At 48.5% G+C, this 22300-nt stretch overlaps 1 protein-coding gene across 7 annotated transcripts in view; it reads right to left on the minus strand.

Annotated features, from left to right (window-relative positions):
- The window catches only part of znf385b (zinc finger protein 385B), an 881089-nt gene that overhangs the window by 115085 nt on the left and 743704 nt on the right, over nucleotides 1-22300 (minus strand). The window contains exon 1 of one of the 7 annotated variants that reach the window (XM_072477412.1): nucleotides 12836-12854. The exons of the other annotated variants lie outside the window; for them this stretch is intronic. Within the exon in view, the coding sequence (XP_072333513.1) occupies nucleotides 12836-12838 (3 nt within the window). The 5' untranslated portion in view covers nucleotides 12839-12854. Of the gene's footprint in view, nucleotides 1-12835; nucleotides 12855-22300 lie in introns of those variants that run through there. 7 annotated transcript variants of the gene reach the window in all.

The following is a 22300-nucleotide window of genomic DNA, read 5'->3' on the forward strand; positions in this document are numbered from 1 at the left end:
AAATAAGTTGGAGCTGCAAGCTGACAAGTCCCTAGGTCCTGATGGACTTCATCCCTGGGTCTTAAAAGAAGTGGCTAGGAAGATAGTTGATGCGTTGCTTTTAATTTTCTGAAATTCCCGAGATTTAGGAAAGGTTCCATTAGGTTGGAAAATGGCAAATATTACAGGTGCGATTTACAGGCTGCGTCCCGCCGGAATTGGTTTGGGATATGGCTGGTAGTTACAGGGAGAGGTCTCTCCTGGGATTCCCAATGGTCGTTGTGCCTTGCGAGATCTAACACGATCTTGAGAGACTTTGAGATCTGGATCTTCCCCCCCTCCGCCCCCCCCCCCCCCCCCCCCCCCCCAACCCACAATGGGCAGGACCCTGAGTCGCAGAGTTAGTGAGTTTAAAAACTCACTTAACTCTGCCTTTGCCAGATTCTACCGGCTCCCGGAATCTAACGTCCTCGCCAAGGAGACCTCAGGCGCCGATTAGTACTGGTCCCCACAAACAAGGACCAGGCACTTGAGGGAATTTCCCAGACCATCGGAGGCCCCCGGTTGTCTGGCATCTGGGCAGGGATGCATCCTTGGCACTGCTGATGCTACCTGAGCACCTTGGCACTGGCAGCCTGGAACCCTGGCAGTGCCTCCTGGGTGTCAGCCTGGCATGCCAGGGTTCCCAGGTGGCATTGCCAGGCTGGCAGGCTGGAAATGCCAAAGTACCCAGGTGACATTTTGCCTGCGCCAGGGATCGGATTCGGGAGTGCCTGCCCATGTGAGGTGCGATGCGGAAGGTTTGAGGACCCCCAACAGATGAGTTGGGGCATGGGTCGATGGGGCATGGGTCGATGGGGCACATTGGGGCATCAAGAGATTGGGGGTGGCATTTAAAAATGGTGCCCTGATCTGGTGAGCCAGAGCTCCTCAGTGCATAAAATGTGGTTGAGTGCGGCCTCGGCGGGACGTTCCCTGTTGAGACTCAGAAAAAAACAGAGTGCCATTAGATAGCAGGGTCGTTCCCATCGCTTCAAGTGCTGGGAACGACCCTGCTAATCCCACCCAGAACGGATTCTGTCTTTTTTTGGTTTGATCGCATCCAACTCTTCATTCAAAAAGGGAGGCAGACAGAAAGCAGGAATCTACAGGTCAGTTAGCTTGAAACCTGTCAAAAGGAAAATGTTAGCAGCTATTATTAAAGACGTTATAGCAGGGCATTTGGAAAAAATTATTTGACAAAGAGTCATCTGGACTTGAAACATTAGCTCTTTTCTCTCCCTACAGATGCTGCCAGACCTGCTGAGATTTTCCAGCATTTTCTCTTTGGAAAAAATTAAGGTAATCAAGCAGTGTCAACGTGGTCACGTTTAACCAATTTATTTAAATTCTTTGAAGAACTAACATGTGCTGTGGATAAAGGGGAACTGATGGATACACTGCAATTAGATTTCCAGAAGACATTTGATAAGGTGCCTAATCAAAGGTTATTGCGGAAAATAAAAGCTCATAGTGTGAGGGTAACATATTGGAATGGACAGAAGATTGATAAGATTTTACAAGAGGTGTGCCATAGGGACCAGTTATAATTTCATATAAATTACTTGAAGGAAGGGATTGAAGGGCTGGATGCCAAATCTGCTGCCGACACAAAAATACGTAGGAAAGTAACTTATGCAGAGGACATAAAGAGGCAACAAAATGATGTAGATAGGTTAAGTGGGTGGGCAATCATCTGGCAAATGGAGTATAACATGGGAAAATGCGAAACTGTCCATTTGGCAGGAAAAATAAAAAAGACGCATGTTATCTAAATGGTGTGAGATTGCAGAGCACTGAGATCCAAAGGTGTCCTAGTGCATGAATTGTAAAACGTTAGTAACAGGTAAAGCAAGTAATTAGGAAAGCTAATAGAATGTTAGTATTTATTGTGAGAAGAATTGAATACAGAAGTAAGGAGGTTACGCTTCAATTATACAGGGCATTGGTGAGACCACATCTGCAGTACCATGTACAATATTAGACTCCTTATTTAAGGAAGGCTGTAAATGTAATAGATGCAGTTCAGAGATGGTTTACTAGACTAATAACTGAAATGGGTGGATTGTCTTAAGAGGAAAGGTTTGACAGATTAGGTTTATATTCGCTAGAGTTTGGAAGAGTACGAGGTGACTTGATTGAAACAAATTTGAGTTTGTTTGAAGAAATAAAGTAAACTGAAACGATTTAAGCAAAAAAAACTGGTTCGAGGGTAATTGATGTGATGGCAAGTTGGGAAGGGGAGAGGAGGAGGGAAACAGGTTTGCATATATTGGCAAGGTGCTGAGGCCTCTGCAGTCTTCTGCCAATCTTGGACGGAATAAGTGCAAATAGGAAGTGGATGGAGCTTTAAAATGAGATGTGTCGCAGCTGAACAAAGTGGCATGTGTTGTGCATGAGGGAAGAACGTACAATCTCAGCAGGTAATTCGAAAAGGAAGAATTAAATATGACGTCCGGTGACAGAGAGCCCCTTTTTGCCCCTTTCTTTAATGCCATGGGTTGTTTTCTCTTGAAAACCCACACAATTAATGTATTAAGGATCCTGTTTGGCTGAAATGCCCAAAGAAGTTGTCGCAATCTGAGGCCTCTAAGAGTTCAACGGCAGGTAAAATGGCGGAGTCAGTCTTTGGGGCTCTGGTCACTTCATTGACAGCTGAGGTGCTTTCTAGTACCTTGGTGAAGGAGTTTGAAAAGCACCGATGAGTTGTGTCGGAGGACCTCCGGAAATCAATGGAAGAGGCTTTAGCCCCATTCGTGAGGCTCTGGCAAACCAATGAAACCACAATCAAAGGTGTGGAAGTGGCCCACTCAAGCCATGGTGATCGTAATGCCTCTCTGGAATCGGAGCTACCTTCACAAGTTGTTCAAGCCCAAGATGAATGACCTAGAGAATAGGTCAAGGAGGCAAAATATTCAAATTGTGGGGCTGCCAGAGTCGATGGAAGGCCCAATGCCCATGGAGTACTTCGCAGATATGTTTGGTGACATGGTGGGTCTTTAGGGTTTTATTCTCTTTGTTTCTCTCTTTAATTGTATATTTATGTTTGATTATTTTGGGTGGTTTTGTTTAATATGAAATTTTTTAAATAAAAATATTTTTTTGAATGTGTGCTAATGAGCTATACTGGGAGAGAGAGGATGATACGTAATGGAGGGAAAGTTGATAGCACCATAGTGCGTAAGCAATGGCAGTGAAGAACTTGAGAGATAGAATATAATTGGGAGGGGTTGGTGATCACTGTCCTGAGGATTGAAGGCCATATTTTCTAATAACACTGGTGGGAAATACAGGCTCCTTGCTGCTTACTGCTTTGTCATCCATAATGTGCACCTGAATGAAAAGAAGCAGAGAAGAAAATGACAGAAATACGAGGAGTACAGAGACAGAAACAAAAGGAATTAGAGAGGCAGAATAGAAGAGAACGACAGAAGAAAAGCAGAAAAGGAGACAAAGAAGCTGACACATGAAGACAATGGAGATAAGTAAGACAGAGATCACATTCTATACTTTATCATGTGCAGTGCCACGGGAGAACTATTAGTAAATTATTGAAAGTTATAAATGCTGAAAAGTGAGCGCACTACTGCAATAAAAAGGGGAAACATCACCCATTTAGGCAAGGACACAGCTTTATGTTTTACCTCTGAAGGTTTAAATGTGATAATTATGTCATTTATTTAGTGCAAGCGACGGACGGCATTTTCCGTTTCTGAGACTAAGTGTTGATGCCAATGCAGAATCCATGGACTTTTAAGACAGAAATATCGGCGCTGCACTTGGACCAATTCTGCTACCATTGAGGGGCTAGCACCGGTGCCGTGTGGAATACAATTGATTCCGGTGAAAAATGGTGCGGGATTCACCGGGTCCGTGATTGGCACTCTGGAGGCTGACAAGCTGCAGCCATAATACAATCCCCACACACACCATCCCATCCAACAAGGTTGGCACTGGTTGCGCTGGAGTATCCCCATACAACTGGTGAGTCGGTTGGGGCCAGAGGGCACCCGGGGGGGGGGTGTCCTGGGGAGACACCTATACGACCCGTGGCACTAAATTCAAAGTGGACTGTTAGCGGTGTGCGCAGCTGCATGGCTGCCTTGCCGGCTGTGGCAATGGTGTTCCCTGCTCGTCCACCCCGATCCCACAGCCCACCTCCTGGCCACCCCCACTACTCTCCCCAGCCCTGGCAGAGGCCCCCCTGTCAGCAAACTATAGAGATGTTGGACATCTTGCATACTCTCACCCTCAGCAGCCGCCACGCTGGTTTCATGATTTTAAAAAACACCAGTGAACCACGTCGTTGGGAACTCAGCCCATTGGAGGCGGAGAATCGCGGAGGCTCCAGAGAATACTGTATGTGCGTTCCGGAACGCATTGACGCCGCTGTTGAGGTGCTGGAGCATTGCAATTTGATGTCAAATCGGTGCCTGCCGCGATTTTGGTGTCGGCTAACGGAGAATCCCACCCAACATCTTTATGATAATAAATGCCATTGGCAAATATTTGCAGATATAGTTGAAATGTTAGGACAACAACATTAAATAGTAACAATTTCCCTCTTTTCACTTCTGGACTAAAATTAAATCAATTAAACACTATGCTGTAGTTTTTATGGTATAACTCCTCAATGAAACTCTATCCTTAGAATCATTCCAAATTAATTGGACCTAAATTATCATCTTTAACTGGGATTGAATCTTTCACCTGAATTTCAAACAGGGAACTTAAAAGTAAAAACATAAGTGATATTCTAAATGCTTTGGTATAAAACATGCAAAAGACAAACAACCACAGTTACAAAATATTCTTCCAACATAACTTTCCATTGAATGTACCAGAAAATGACACACCTATTGGCATGGATTTTGCTGACAGAGCAAAGTGACCACTGCTCATCTTGAAGAAGGTTTCCCACAAAGATCTAGTGGTCTCTCTGACATGAATTTCACCTTTTCTGACATGAATTTGATCATGGCAACTAACTTTAAAGAACCTCAGCAACAGTAATATCATCAAGCAGGCAAAGCAAGCAATCTCATTAATGAATTCTTACAGTTGGAAAACTAGGACGTAAAATGCACCTGATTTCTTTACAGAGAGCAAAATTGGGAAACGTACATTGGATTATTGTAGGTGAAATATCAGAAAGAAACTTTGAAAATAAATATTAACCTGTGAAGTTAGCATTTTGTAAATATTAAATTAGCTATTCAGGGTCAAGGATTTTTTTAAATAATCTTTATTGTCACAAGTAGGCTTACATTAACACTGCAATTAAGTTATTGTGAAAAGCCCCTATTCGCCTCGGCGCCTGTTCGGGTACACAGAGGGAGAATTCAGAATGTACAATTCACCTACCAGCACGTCTTTCAGGACTTGTGGGAGGAAATCGGAGCACCCGGAGGAAACCCACGCAAACACAGGGAAAACGTGCAGATTACAAGCCGGGAATCAAACCTGGGACCCGGGCGCTGCGAAGCAACAGTGATACTCACTGTGCTACTGTGCCGCCCATTGAAACACAGTTACACCTCATTGAAGGAGGCGTAATGTTTTTTGAGGCTTTTACAGAAAAATTAGAATGTAAAAAGTGGATTCCACATGAATTGAAAAGATTTCAATCTGGGGGAACTAGAACAGTGTGTGGAGGATCAGAGAACCTGTGACAGTAACCTCTGAATTTCTGCATGTGTACATGCCAGACGTTGCTGACAATTTCACAGTTGTAATGACAGCAAGCTTTGACACTTTCACAATCATTACAAGTGCAAAATCTAGGCCTTTATTGTTACAAAGTGAAGTGTGAATATTTCTGTCATTCTCGGCCTGGCGGTAGCACCTTTACTAAAATGAGCAGTGAATGAACTTGAGCTATGTAGAATATTGATAAAAATCTTCTCAAGACTGATATCTTTTGTTGCATAACATGTTTTAATAAAGTCCTGTATTATTTTGGCTCATGTTCTGACAACAAAAGAGCTTTGCCATGAGATTAGGAAGTTATTATGCAGATGACTTTTCTTATGAGTTATAAACTTTCTAAGTCATGCGTGGAGAAACGGTTCAGATGTGCCAGAATTCTTTGGTTTAGTGCTACTAAATATAAATCCACTGACTGCACTCTATTTAATTACTTACAGTTTTGTCAGTCATCAGGGATAATAAAAACAGGGGCGAAATTCTCCGGTATCGGCGCGACGTCCGCCGACTGGCGCCCAAAACGGCGCAAATCAGTCGGGCATCGCGCCGCCCCAAAGGTGAGGAATGCTCTGCATCTTTGGGGGCCGAGCCCCAACCTTAAGGGGCTAGGTCGGCGCCGGACGAATTTCCGCCCCGCCAGCTGGCGGAAAAGGCCTTTGGTGCCCCGCCAGCTGGCGCGGAAATGACATCTCCGGGCGGCGCATGCGCGGGAGCGTCAGCGGCCGCTGACGGCATTCCCGCGCATGCGCAGTGGAGGGAGTCTCTTCCACCTCCACCATGGTGGAGACCGTGGCGAAGGCGGAAAGAAAGAGTGCCCCCATGGCACAGGCCCGCCCGCGGATCGGTGGGCCCCGATCGCGGGCCACACCACCGTGGGGGCACCCCCCGGGGCCAGATCGCCCCGCGCCCCCCACAGGACCCCGGAGCCCGCCCGCGCCGCCTTGTCCCGCCGGTAAGGTAGGTGGTTTAATTTACGCCGGCGGGACAGGCATTTTAGCGGCGGGACTTCGGCCCATCTGGGGCGGAGAATCGTGGGGGGGGGGGGGCCCACCAACCGGCACGGCGCGATTCTCGCCCCCGCCGAATATCCGGTGGTGGAGAATTCGGCAACCGGCGGGGGCGGGATTCACGCCAGCCCCTGGCGATTCTCCGACCCGGCGGGGGGTCGGAGAATCTCGCCCCAGACCTCTGGGGCTAAATTCTTCCCCAACGGCGCGATGTCCGCCGACTGGCGCCCAAAACGGCGCCAATCAGACGGGCATCGCGCCGGCCCAAAGGTGCGGAATGCTCCGCATCTTTGGGGGCCGAGCCCCAACATTTAGGGGCTAGGCCGGCGCCGGAGGGATTTCCGCCCCGCCAGCTGGCGGAAATGGCGTTTGGTGCCCCGCCAGCTGGCGGAAATGGCGTTTGGTGCCCCGCTAGCTGGCGTGGAAATGCGGCGCATGCGCGGGAGCGTCAGTGGCCGCCGACAGTTTCCCGCGCATGCGCAGTGGGGAGAGTCTCTTCCGCCTCCGCCATGGTGGAGGCCATGGCGGGGCGGAAGGGAAAGAGTGCCCCCACGGCACAGGCCCGCCCGCGGATCGGTGGGCCCCGATCGCGGGCCAGGCCACCGTGGGGTCACCCCCCGGGGTCAGATCGCCCCGCGCCCCCCCCCAGGACCCCGGAGCCCGCCCACGCCGCCTGGTCCCGCCGGTAAATACCAGCTTTGATTTACGCCGGCGGGACAGGCAATTTCTGGGCGGGACTTCGGCCCATCCGGGCCGGAGAATCCAGGGGGGGTCCCGCCAACCGGCGCGGCCCGATTCCCGCCCCCGCCCAATCTCCGGTACCGGAGACTTCGGCGGGGGCGGGGGCGGGATTCACGGCGGCCAACGGCCATTCTCCGACCCGGCGGGGGGTCGGAGAATGACGCCCGAGGTCTCCCAATGTGGAAATACCTTACTTTAAAGCTAAACCAGCTCAGACACAACTTTTGGCAGTCATGGCAAAGTTAATTTGAAACTGTGAAAGGTGTGATTTGTAAGCACTCTCACTGGTACCACTCACTCCCTGAAGCTGACACAGGCACTACTAATTGCAGCCTACACCCGCAGATGGTAGGCATCAATAATATGGTATCTTAGTCATAAGCAGAGTTTGACATCAAAGAAAGAGTGTATTGGCAGAATGATTTACTGAAATGTTATAATATTTTAGATTTGTGTAAAAAGCCAGGGTGGGAGGGGAAATTATTGGATGCAGCACAGAGTAAACGGGGTATAGAGGAAAGGAAATAAAGGGAGGCTTAAGGTGATACCTTTGGCGATAAGTTGTGGATCAAGGTGCAAGAGAGAAACAAGACAGCTAATGGAGAATGTTTGACATGGGTAGAGAGAAAAGAAAGAGGGGTATGGGAAGGATAGACAAAAAAAAAGAGAATATATGGGAGGGACAGAGATAAAAAAAATGGGGGAAATAATATTGAAAGGAAGTAATATACAGGATAAATGAGAGGTGTAGAAGAAACTTAAATTCTCCAATGCTCTCCTCGCCAGTCTTGAATAAACATCGTCTTAGCAAGAAAACCACGAGATGTAACCAATCCTCAAAAATTTTAACCAAAAATGTACTGAGGTAACATTATAAATACATTTTTATCCCTCGTGTAAATGTACACTTCTAAAGGCACAGGTGCCATGTCCCCACATGTCAATAAGAAGCTGTTCAATAAATCAATATTGTCTTTCAATTGGTTGCTGATTCGTCATTGGATGCCAGGATCTTAATTTTTAAAAAATGCCTACCATTTTGTCAGGGTTTGCCTGATTTTACTTAAACTTGCTCCTGCCTCATCAGTGCTCTTAAAGGAACAACAAAAAAATTGACGATTGAATTTTTCTGCTATCTCTTTCAGGGAATGTCTGATCATGGCTTTATGAATTTATAATACCACAACTAAGATTCAAAAATTTAACTTGGAAAACATGGGGCAGGGTTCTCCGACCCCCCGCCGGGCCGGAGAATCGCCGGGGGGGCGGCATGAATCCCGCCCCGACGCCGGCTGCCGGATGCTCTGGCGGTGGTTTTTCGACGGGGGCGGGAATCGCTCCGCACCGGTCGGGGGCCATTGGCAGCAGCCCCCCCGGCGATTCACTGGGCCGAGTGGCCGCCAGTTTTCGGCCGGTCCCGCTGGCGTAAATTAGACCAGGTCCTTACCGGCGGGACCTGGCTCTGCGGGCGGCCTGCGGAGTCCTCGGGGGGACGCGGGGGAATCTGGCCCCGGTAGCCTGGCCCACGATCGAGGCCCACCGATCCGCGGGCGGGCCTGTGCCGTGGGGGGCACTCTTTCCCTCCGCGGCAGCCGGTGTAAAGGTCCGCCATGGCGGAGAAGATCCCCCCCTGCGCATGCGCTGGGATGACGCCAGCACACGCTGGTGCTCCCACGCATGCGGCAACTATGCCGGCCAGCGGAGGCCCTTCAGGGCCGGTTGGCATGGTGCAAAGCCCTTCGCCGCGCGCTGGCGTAGCGCCAACCCCGCAGGCGCCAGCCTAGCCCCTGAAGGTGCGGAGGATTCCGCACCTCCCAGGTGGCCCGACGCCGGAGTGGTTCACGCCACTCCTCGGTGCCGGTACGGCCTGCCCCGCTGGTTGGCGGAGAATCCTGCCCATGATTACAAATCTATGTTACACCGATATATAGTATTGCACATTGTAGTTAACATGAACATAGGAGTGGCCTTTCAACACCTCAAGCCTGTCCTTTTTTAAAAGAAAATTTTGAGTACCCAATTCATTTTGTTTTTCATGTAAGGGGCAGTTTATTTGGCCAATCCACCTACCCTGCACATCTTTAGGTTGTGGGGGTGAAACCCGCGCAAACACGGCTAGTGGGGATTGCCTTGAGCTTCCTGGCGCTCGGCGCAGTGAGGCCGGCAGCACAACTCCACTTAACGAGGCCTCACGGGCTTCTCACCGCAAATAACAACTTGCTAGCTGATTTAGCGGCACCGCGCTCGCCAGCCCACCGCTAACAAGATCAAGCAGCACTAAAACTGCACTTGCTCAGCCAACACCAGCCAGCTGGCAACAATGGCGCACAGGAGACCGGCCCCAAGATTCGGGGACGCTGACTTGGGGAGGCTCCTAGACGTGGTGGAGGTCCGGAGGGATGTCCTGTTCCCCCGAGCGTACTGGAGGGTGAGCCACAAGGTAGTCAGTGCTTGTCAGAGAGCTGTTGGATCCCAGGACCCAGCTGGGTTCCAGCCTGATGCTGAGCCTGTGGAAATGGGTTACCCGGAGCTGATAGAGATGATAGAGAGCGACGAGAATGTCCAGAGGGAGATGTCAGCGTCGCTCTAGAGATTCATAGCTACTTGGAGGAGTCCCAGAGGGACGGGTGCAGGAGATGGCGCCGGCAATGAGTGGCGACCGCAGTGGAGAGCTTGGTGCACGACGTCGGCACCATGAGTGAAGATGTCCAAGGCTTCGCGCAGTCAGTGACGGCCATAGCTGAGGGCCTCGGCAGAATGACCACCTCACTGGGGGTTGTCACCCAGTACCAGGCCGACCTTGATGAGGTTCTGCACTCAGATGGGCATGGCCGAGGTGCTGTGGAGCTTGCCCCACTCGCAGGTGGGCATTGCCGAGGTGCTGCAGGGCGTGTCCCAGTCATTGAGAAGCATCGCCAAGGGCGCTGGCATGATGGTGCAGACCATTGGAAGCCGCCAGGGTTGGCAGAGCCAGACGATGCAGGCGCAGCCAGGGCTCAAACCAGCTGCTGCTCCATCCCAAGGTTGACGGCAGGGCCCTAAGGATTGGGAGGAGGGGACGCTGAGTGCCAACCTGGACCCGTCCTATGGAGTGGCGACGGTACCCGCCAGCTCTCCCGGGTTCCACCCCTCTGTTGAGGCTGCATCTCGCAGTCAGCAGGGGGACAAGTGGCACGGCACGGCTGTGCATGTGCCGCCTGTGGTGATATACATCATTGTAAGTACACAAAGAGTTAATGTACATACACTACACCTAGCTAGACACTGGAGGGAACACCAGAGACATGACACCCAGACAACCAACCAATAGGTCAGTAAGATAGGACACGACCAATGGGCATTCACGATACACACAGAGGTGACACTACCACAGGGGGGCATTACACCAACCCATATATAAGGACACTGCACACATGACCTTCCTCTTTCCAGTGGAGACTCTCAGTGAGTACAGACACAGGGTTGATTGAAACACATCACTCCTGCCACATGGATTGTAGCAGACTGGTTAGTCAGTCTGAGTAGCTATAGCAGGATTAACAGTAGCGTTGAATCCAAGTAGGAGATTGTTAATAGTTTAATAAACGTGTTAAAGCTATCTCCAAGTCTGAACCTTCCTTTGTCACAGTGCACATCAAGGAAGCAGCTTATGCTACGACAAGAGCATAACAGAACACCGCCGACAAGTGAGCTGGGGCCCTCCAGCCCCCAAGCCCCCAGAGAATGCCCAGCAGGGGCATCAAAGGCCATGGGACGAGGTAGGCAGCTGGCAGTCAGATGCGCATCCTGGGGAAATACCTAGATGTAGTTGTAGAGCTCGGAGGGCCATGCACCTTGAGGATCACTGAGGGCACTGGGGGAGGGGGTGATAGGTAAGAGGTGGGGAGGAGGTGTTGGAGGGTTGGGGGTGGAACCACTGTGAGTGGGATTTTGTACAGCACATTAAACTCCTTTTTGCATTATGATGCCTCTGTCTCTTAGTTCTGCAATGTGGACCAATCTCCAGACCCTTTGCCCATCCTCCAGGTAACGCCCCCTCCCCGTGGTGCTCACACACCCTTCGGCCATAGATATGTCCCCAGAGCAGTTCCCATCCCCTAGGTGTTCGGATGTCGGATGTTGCATGTATGGTGTTGCCACCCGCATTGTTGAATCACAGTGTCTAGACATCAAGGTGATTGGGATGCTAAGCAATAACGCCCACATGCTACACGGCCCGCGCACCCACGGGAATCCACTTGGCATTTGTCAAGTGCTCACTTAACCACGATTGCCAATACCCTATCAGCAATAGCCTTCAGCAGCACAGCCAGAGGCCTCAGCAGTCGGTGGGGGGTCTGGGTGATCAGCAGGGCAGAGACAAGGATTGCCCCTGGAACGGTTACTCACAATTCAGGGGTGGACATGGTGGCGCCGCAAGCGATTGCCCCACCGGTTGCCCCCACAGCACCTCCTTCCTAACCCCCTATGACGACCCATCCCAGCCGAGCTCCCCCTCACCACCACCCCCTGCCAAGCACTGGGATAGCAAGTCCAGCACCCCCGGGGCTCTTTGCCTGTGATCAAAGATACCAGGTTAAAGTCCAACAGGTTTGTTTCAAACACTAGCTTTCGGAGCACTGCTCCTTCCTCAGGTGAATCTAAGCAATGCAGTGCTCCGAAAGCTAGTGTTTGAAACAAACCTGTTGGACTTTAACCTGGTGTTGTAAGACTTCTTACTGTGCTCACCCCTGTCCAATGCCGGCATCTCCACATCATGTGATCAAAGATGGCTACTTTCATCCTCGGCTCCCCACAGAAGCCCTTCCACTAGGCTAACATTTTTCAAAAGGAGTACTAATCGACGCCAACGTGAGCATTTTCTGGGGAGGCCGCTGAATGACGGGAGGCCATTGGATATGGGGCCACTCTTGTTGATTGCACAGAAATGGGGCTTAAGTGGCGATAAATTTCTCGCCATGCTACAGTGAGATCCCGATTTTGCATATGGGAGTGGGCAGGTTGCATCGCAAACTGTTTGGCGGCCTGCACGGATCTCGTTTTTGGCCTCTCCTGCTATTCATTGGCGTTGTTACGTTTGAGCGAGAGCGCAATGAAACCAGAGAATCGCACCCTATGAGTGTGTGCTTTTCTATTTTTCATTGTTGCTGTTTTGTTCTTCTTTCAGCCGTTGTCTCTCTTTTGCAACTTCAGAAACGGATATTCACACAATTCCTTCAAATGTCATTAATTATACTCCCAGGATCCTATAAAGGGCCGAGGCTTTAGCAACAGTATAAGCACAGCATGGTGATAATTAAAGCAGCATCAACAGACAATTTTAGTTTTAAATTTGTCTCCCTGAAAATGTGAATCAAAATTACCATTTCAGCTCACCAACATTCTCCAGGGTACTGTGATAAACTACTTCCAGATCAATGGCTTCCTTGCATCAAGAAACACTATGTTGACCCCCAAGAAACACTGGAATAGACAAGAAAACGGGTGGCTAGAATTCTGCTCAAGTATGCACATGATTATTACAAAAGGAAGGATGATACAAGGGGCTGGTTTAGCACGGGGCTAAATAGCTGGCTTTGAAAGCAGACCAAGGCAGGCCAGCAGCACGGTTCAATTCCCGTACCAGCCTCCCGAACAGGCGCCGGAATGTGGCGACTAGGGGAATTTCACAGTAACTTCATTTGAAGCCTACTTGTGACAATCAGCGATTTTCATTTCATTTTCATGAGGCTTCTGTTAAAGTTGAAACACTGGGATCCTTGCAATGTGACTAATTTCCCGATGGCGTGGGGTGACTACAATGGGAATCCCATTGGTAGGTGACAGGAACGGAGAATTCTGCTGCCGGCAAGGGTGTGCTGCCCAGGAAAACGCGGCTGGCAGACTGGAGAATCCCGCTCCAGGACTTTAAGGAACAACTCTCCACTTGCCTGTGCTACAATCTCTGTAGCCACCAATAAATTTAAGAAGTTAAAACTTGGAGTTAAGAGCTGAGAGGATGATACAAGATTTCAAATTTAAGACTTTTAACTGTAACAAAAGACTAAAAGCAATATTGACAAAGCACTATTTTTGTAGGAAACCAATACTTTAAACCACAAAACAGAACATTCCCTTTTTTCTTTAAGCACAACCGAAAACTCACTTCACAGATATACGTTAGAAATTCCTTTAAGAAGACATTCAATTCTTCCAGAAAAAGTCCAAGGTGATTTCTAGCTCCTAAGGGTTTACTTCTGTTCTTTTTCTGTCTCTCACTGGAAACTTCTAATCTTACAGCAGTCTTTCACAGTGAAATTTGTTCCCCAGAGATCCCCCTCATGAGCTCCTCATGAGATTTTACCTGCATTCCTGCATGGTGAACCACCTTGCCTTGCTGCCTATAGAAACAAGGAAAATAGGAGCAGGAGGAGGCCATGCTGCCCTTCGAGCCTGCTCCACCATTCATCACGATCATGGATGATCATCCAACTCATTAGCCTGATCCCACCCTTCCCCCCCCCCCCAGATCCTTTGATCCCCTTCACCCCAAGTGCTATATCTAACTGCTTCTTGCAAATACAGTGCTTTGGCCTCAAATGCTTTCTGTGGTAGCAGATTCCACAGGCCGACCACTCCCTAGGTGAGGAAATTTCTCCTTATCTCAGTCCTAAATGGTCTATCCCACATGATCAGGCTGGGACCCCTGGTTCTGGACACTCCCACCAACGGAAACATCATTCCTGCAACTACCCTGCCTAGTCCTGTTAGAATTTTGTAGGTTTCAATGAGATTCCCCCCTCATTCTTCTGAACTCCAGCGAATAAAAAATCTAACCAACTCAATCTCTCCTCATACGTCAGTCTTTCAATCCCAGGAATCAGTCTGGTAAACCTTCTCTGCTTTTCCTCTATAACAAGGACCTAGCTATTTGCAGCAAGACATCCCTGCTCCTGTACTCGAATCCTCTTGCTATGAAGGCTATGGCTGACCTCTCCTACTTAGACCTTGGAAGGCTAAACTTGTCTGTGTGTTTACAGGGGTGTATTAGACCATTCCCTTCAAAACATCCAGGTCCATGGCAACGTGAACCACTTGGGTCTTGTATCCAGGTAGAAATGTTGATCAGCTATCATTGAGGCCCCAACTCTCTTTTACCTTGGACAGTTTAAAAAAAAATTAATGTGATGTGGCCATCCTGACTAGAACAGCATTTCACTGCCCATCGCTAATTGCCCTTGAAACGTGGTGAGCCACGTTCTTGACTTATTGCAGTCAATGTGGTGTAGATACACCCATAGTGCAGTTAGGAAGGATGTTCCAGGATTTTGACCCAGCGCCAGTGAAGGAACGGTGACATAGTTCCAGATCAGGATGGTATGTGGCTTGGAGGGGAACTTGCAGCTGGTGATGTTCCCATATTTCTGCTGTCCTTGTCCTTCTAGGTGATAACATAGAATCATAGAAGTTACAGTGCAGAAGGAGGCCATTTGGCATGTTGAGGCTGCACCGGCTCTTGGACAGAGCACCTTATTTAAACCCACACACCCACCCTACCCCCGCAACCTAGTAACCCCAACTAACCTTTTGGACATTAAGGGACAATTTAGCATGGCCAAACTACCGAACCTGCACATCTTTGGACTGTGGGAGCAAACCAGAGCACCCGGAAGAAACCCACGCAGACACAGGGAGAAAGTGCAACTCCACACAGATAGTCACCCGAGGCCAGAATTGAACCCGGGACTCTGAAGCTGTGAGGCAGCAGGGCTAACCAGTGTGCCACCGTGCCCCCCCAGTAGTAGACTTAAGAATAAGCCACATCATCCCCTCTATTTTACATTCTGTTCCAAGGCATAACAGTCTTATAAACCTCATAATTGTAATAGCCTGAACGAGTGCAGTTCCAATTCAAGGAGCCCAACACTGTACAAGACAGAAGAGCCTGCTTGATTGGCATTACTTCCACCACTATAAACATTCACTTTCTCCACCCCTGGCGCATGGTGGTAGCATGGTATACCATCAATAAAAATGCATTGCAGCAAGTTGCTGAGGCTGTTTCAACAGCTCCTCTATCATCAAGACGGGCAACAGACCCATGGGAGCTCCCCTACCTGTAAGTTTCCCTCCAAGACACACACCATCATAACTTGGAACAATATCGATGTTCTTCTTCAATGGGTCAAAAACCTTAGACCTGCACCTTATCAATACTGTGGGTGCACCCGCATCATATGAACTGTAGTAGTTCAAGGCAGGGCTCACCGGAGCCTTCTCAAGGGCAATTAGACATGGGAAACAAATACTGGCCTTTGGATTCACATTCCAAAACTCTGGACATGTGCTCAATGTAGCAAATAATCATATGGCAGAAACAATTTGAACAGAAATATACCTAGAGGTGTTCACAAAAGTAGCTGAGTGTTTGCTTCACTATTTAGAGGCATATGTGCTCGGTTTTAAAATTTACAAATTATAAGTAGTGCAAATGTTATCTGCGGTCTGAGTTCTGTCTTTAAATCTTAACAAAGGCCTCAGTCTGTTATGGTGACCACGAAGAACATGGGAGATCATCAATAGATCACTCTGTGAACTTTGTGAAGTATGAACTTCCTTATTGAGTGGGCAGGAGCTCGCTCTATGGGAAACGAGCTGCGGGAGTTTACAATCCGCTGCTTCAACTCGGGCTAGTATGCAGTCGGTCCCCGGGCTTGGACTTGTGCACTAACCAGCAGCAGTGGCCTTTTCCGTTATATAAATAAAAGGGTATGGTGTTGGAAGACTGGCCTTGGTGAGATTATTACTAGTCTCTCCCTACCTGAATGCTAAAATAAGTGTATATATCCTTGCCGGCCATTTGAAACATCTGTCACCTCATACAGGATGTAACAAGCTTCATTCATTTTGTTTTCCAGCACTCCTCCAAGCCAGCAGGTCATGTGGTCGCATAAGGGAATAATTTACTGCACCAGTCCATGTGTTCAGTTTTTTCCTGATACTACACCTAGATTTAAGGTGCCACAAAAGAAAAGAAAATTAACAGCAATGACTTCCAGTTATTGTGTGCCTAATTAAATAATAGTCTCTGAACACTCATGTATGCTTTCAAGGACACAAAGTGTTCATAAATCAAACTTGAAATCTACTTCAAAGTGACTGCGCAGAGGGTAAAGTGATTTTTGTGCCAACATGAGAGCAAGTCTCCAAAAATGTATTGTGCCATATGGAGAAAGATGGCATTAGTACTGAGTGTCAACTCTCACACATGCTCAGCAATGTTTTGCTTATATCCTCCTTAACTGCAAATCCATTAGATTAATGGGGAGGGGGTATGGAGCACAGGATGAGGTATGGAGCACAGGATGAGGTAGGGGAGGAGCAAGGGGAGGAGGATGATGATAATAATGATGGGGAGCAGAAGCAGAAGACAGAGAACTTTCATTTCATGGATATGCAAATGATGATAATGTTGGAGGAGATGACAGTGAACAAGAAATTGAGGTCAAACCCACCCATGGGATTGTGGACCAACCTCAAGCCTGTATTCATTACTACAACTCTCAATATCACAGTTTTTGTCACGTTCTTTTTCACGTTTGTGCACCAACTGAGATGCTTTCACCCAGGGGAAGGAATTGTGTTCGTAAAAATGTGGCACTCATGATTCAAAGAGCACGATGGTGGCTGAGGAGTGAAGGAGGTGAAAATGTTTCGCCTTCCATGGAGAGAACTGCCAGTGGCTCCAGGGTTGTGGGATGCAAAACACATTGGTATGTGCCTGACAGGAGATATGTTCAAGGAACATCAAACCTACAGGTCTGAGCTTCCAAGGATGGCATGTGTGACTCTAGAATAACCCTCATTTGTGGTGGCAGTTTGTAAGAAGCTTTGTTGCAGTCAATAGAACACAAAGTAGTTGTAGTAAAATTTGTGTCAACCCAAGAAGTGACTGGGGAATAACTGTGTGCCTCCTCTCCAAATGTCTGGATCAGATAGTTTCCAAAAGATCCGCCATTCTGCTGATCATTACTGGCAAATATGGCTCAGTTGGTATTACTCTTGCGTCAGTCAAGATGTCCTGGACTGATTCCGTTCTAGAGACTTGGACACATAACCTAGGCTGGCACTCCAATGCAGTATTGAGTGAGTGCTGCACTGTTGGATGTGTGGTCTTCCATATGAGGTATTTTGTGCTCTCGGGTGGACATAAAAGATTCTTAGTACTATTTTGAAGAAAGGCGGGGGTGCTCCAGTATGTCCTGGGCATTACTGATCCCTTAATCCCTAAAACAGATGATCTAGCATTTATCGAATTACTATCTGTGGGACCTTACTTACTGTGCACAAGTTGTGGCAGCTTGTTACTACAATTCATACATTACAACAGTGACTGCATTTCAAAAACACTTTGATGACTATAAAGTACATTTTGATGTTCTGAGGTTATAAATGGCTATATAAAGTTTTTCTGCGTTTTTTATTCAGATACACTGCCTCATAGAATGGAAATAACTGGAATAGATGGATTTGTGACTGCAGTTTCTCAGGGCAGCTGTAATTGCCAGGCACCTACTGTCCCCATCAGAGGGAAACTCCTGTAGTATGTAGGAGGTGATATTGCACAAGGACAAACTTCAGAGATGCAGCCAGCAGCATCTCTCTCGGATCCCTGCCAGGAACAAGCTAACACCATAGGAGGGCCACCTTATTCACACTTTCCCTTTTGTAGCATAGAAGCAGCTATATATTGGGCTTCACTGGTCCTAGGAATAGCACCAGAATGGGTGTACGAAAGTACATCTAGTTACGTAAATGCCACTACAGTCCCAGAGGACCATAGGCTGCTCTGCTCTTCGAGAGAGAGCTGACTGTGGTGACTTAACCTGAGGGTCACCACACCTCCCAAGCGGGGGGTGAAGGGGGAGTTGGGGGTTGCGTAGAGAGTTGGGGGGGGGGGGTGGATGCACACTTGCGGTGGGAAGATCTTGGCAGGATGGGGTGAGGGGGGCGGGCATTCATGTCAATGCACTTGTTCTTCCCGGTGTAGGCCATTGACCTTTTTCTGGCTCTGGAGGCAGGACTTCTGTTCATACTCCCAGAGCTTACAGCTGCCGTCACCTCATCCCAGGCAGCACTGGCTGCCCTATGGCTCACCCGCCACGACCCTATGAGGAACAGAACATCTCGCCTGGCCTCAACTGCGTCTAGGAGCCTCCCCAAATCTGCATTGCCGAATTTTGGGACCGGTCTCCTGGGCGCCATTGTTGCGAGCTGCCTGGGGTTGGCTGAGGAAGAGCTGTTTAAGTGCTGCTCGGCCTTGTTAGTGGGGGGTTGGCGAGCGCGGTGCCGGTGAATTGGCTGCCGATCCTTCATTTGCGGCGAGAAACCGGCGGGGCCTTGTTAAGTGGACCAATTAGCATTGAATAGTGTTACCAGCCTCGCTGGGCTGAGCGCCGGGAAGCTCACGGCATTTCCCGCTCGTTACGACACTTAGAAATGTTTCTGGAGAATCAGGCCCAGTATATTCAAAACTTTCTTATTACTAATTTTTTGAATGGATTTGTTGCTGAACCAAAATGGATGGCTGCTACAAGTCATAAGACCAAAGGGCTGGTACTTTATTCTGGGAGCTAGCGGCAGGAGTTACAAGAAGAAATGGATTCTTCAATGAGCCTATTAAATCTCACAACTTATTTTATAGACTCCTAGTAATCAATAAAGTAGAGGAAGTACAGATGAACTGGCTTCCCCAACCGGAACTATCACAAAAGAGAGAGATTGAAAATCATTATAGTGGAAGAATGACCACATGTCTCTCTCTCTAAGGAGGAACAATATAATTCTGGCCAGAAGCACAGAAAATGATTGCGAAGCTGCAATTAACCATTAATGTGACAGGTCACTTGAGCCAAGCCTCTGGTCTTTTTGAACAGTTATAACATCACATCTTTAGCTTCATAAGCAGACTGCTGTTTTAGCATTAACTGGACAGGACTCTATCAGCTTAGCTGAGCAAACAGTCGTTTACCGCTTCTCAACTCCATGAAGCCTGCTTGGATTTTAAAAGTCGCCGATCGATGCCTGCCAAGCAGTCTAATCGCAGAAACCCTATCATCCTGCAGCATCATTCATTTCAAGAAGTTTTGCATTGTTATCTCCAACCAGAAATCCATCGGAACTGAATGCTGCCACAAAGGAAACACCCTCTGGACTTCCACTTCTCGGATTCTGGAAATCATGTGAACTAATATTAATTTCTGTGATTCTTGTACTGTATGTGTGTGCATGCTTTTTAAAATGTGAAATAAATTAACCTTCTGAGTTAATCATAATGTGAGTTTGCTGCGGATTATGAGTAAAATGGACCACGCAAACAGGAAGATTGGAAAATGACAGCACTACATACTTTAAAAATAATTCAAAACAGCTCAAGGGGAGGTGGTGAGAAGAAATTTGATTTGATTTATTGTCACATGTACCGAAGTACAGTGAAACGTATTTTTCTGCGGCCGAGGGAACATACACAGTACGTACATAGTAGACCAAAGAATAATCAACAGAGAACATTGACAAATGGTACATCGACAAGCAGTGATTGGTTACAGTGTGGAACAAGGGGCCAAAGAAAGCAAATACATGGGCAAGAGCAGCATAGGGCGTCGTGAATAGTGTACTTACAGGGAACAGATCAGTCCAAGGGGGAGTTGTTGAGGAGTCTTGTAGCTGTGGGGAAGAAGCTGTTCCTATGTCTAGATGTGCGGGTCTTCAGACTTCTGGATCTTCTGCCTGATGGAAGGGTCTGGAAGAAGGCAATGCCTTGGTGGGAGGGGTCTCTGATAATGCCGTCTGCGATCCTGAGGCAGCAGGAGGTGAATACAGAATCTATATGGGGGTGGCAAGCTTGTGTGATGCATTGGGTTGAGTTCACCACACTCTGCAGTTTCTTGCGATCTTAGACCAAACAGTTGCCATACCAAGCTGTGATGCAGCCGGATAGGATGCTGTCTATCGCACATCTGTAGATGTTTGTGAGAGTCGATGCAGACATGCCAAATTTCTTCAGCTTCCGTAGGAAGTAGAGACATTGTTGGGCTTTCTTGACTGTTGCATCAATGTGAGTGGACCAGGACAGACTGTTGGTGATGGTGACCCCCAGGGACTTAAAGCTATTGACCATCTCCACTTTGGAGCCATTGATGCAGATGGAGTGTGTGTCATGCTACGCTTCCTGAAGTCGATGATCAGTTCCTTGGTCTTTCCGACATTTAGAGAGAGATTGCTTTCGTTACACCATGCAACCAAGTGATTTATTTCCCTCCTGTAGTCTGATTCGTTGTTGTTTGAGATACGACCCACCACAGTCATATCATCCGCAAACTTATTGATAGAGTTGGAGTTAAATCTTGCCACACAGTCGTGTGCGTATAGGGAGTACAGTAGAGGACTGAGCGCACATTCTTGCGGGGCTCCGGTGTTGAGGACTATTGTGGATAAGGTGCTGTTGCCAATCCTGACAGATTGCGGTCTGTTGGTGAGGAAGTCGAGGATCCAGCTGCACAGGGAGGGGTCAAGTCCAAGATTGCGGAATTTGGTTATTAGTTTTGTCGGGATAATGGTGTTGAAGACGGAGCTGTAGTCAATGAACAGCAGTCTTACATAGGTGTCCTTGTTGTCGAGGTTTTCGAGTGTTGATTGTAGAGCCAGGGAGATAGCATCTGCTGTGGGCCCGTTGCGGTGATAGGCAAAGTGCAGTGGATCGAGACCGTCTGGGAGGCTGGCAGTGATCCGTCTCATGACTAGCCGCTCGAAGCATTTCATAACAGACGTCAGGGCCACCGGTCGGTAGTCGTTGACACTACCTTGTTCTTATTTGGTACTGATACTATCGTGGTCTTGAAAGAGGTGGGGACCACAGAACGGAGGAGTGAGGTGGTGAAGACATCTGCGAATAACTCGCCAGCTGGTCTGCGCAGGCTCTGAGTGCTCGCCCAGGGACTCCGTCGGGGCCCGTCGCTTTCCGCGGATTCACTTTCAAGAAGGCAGCTCTTGCCTCTGAGGCTGTAATAGTGTGTATGGGTGTCTCCAGGGCTGTTGGGGCGGGTGGCACTGATACATTGGCTGACTGCTCAAAGCGGGCATAGAACTTGTTCAAATCATCGGGAAGGGATGCGCCAGCCCCAGATATTCCACCTGGCCTTGCATTAAAGCCTGTGATCTTGTGTAGGCCCTGCCACAGTTGTCGTGGGTTTGTGTCATTGGCCTGGGACTCTAGTTTAATGCGGTATTGTCTTTTGGCATCCCTGATGGCTTTCCGTACGTCGTACCTGGATTTCTTATATAGGTCAGGGTCGGCAGACTTGAACGCCTCCATCCGGAACTTCAGCAGGGAATGAACCCTTTGGTTAAGCCAGGATTTCAGATTGGGGAACACCTGTATTGTCTTCTTTGGTACACAATCCTCGACACACTTACTGATGAAGTCTGTGACAGTAGTTGTGTACTCGTCCAGGTTAACTGCCGCCACCTTGAACATGGACCAGTCCACAGTCTCCAAGCAGTCGTGGAGGATGTCCTCAGATTTCTCGGACCAGCACTGCATGGTTTTCTTGACTGGTTCAGCACGCCTGAGTTGCCGTTCGTAATCCGGAAGTAGGAATACCGACTTGTGGTGGGATTTATCAAAGTGTGGTCGGGGAAAGGTGGTAGGCACCTTTGATGCTCGTGTAGCAGTGGTCCAGGGTGCTTGCACCTCTGGTGGAGCAGGAGATATGTTGGTGGAGTTTGGGTAGGACTTTCTTGAGGTTGGCCTGGTTGAAGTCTCCAGCCACGAGTCTCAGGGCTTCGGG

Source organism: Scyliorhinus torazame, chromosome 2 (assembly GCF_047496885.1).
Source record: "Scyliorhinus torazame isolate Kashiwa2021f chromosome 2, sScyTor2.1, whole genome shotgun sequence".
In the NCBI taxonomy this organism is placed as follows: Eukaryota; Metazoa; Chordata; class Chondrichthyes; order Carcharhiniformes; family Scyliorhinidae; genus Scyliorhinus; species Scyliorhinus torazame.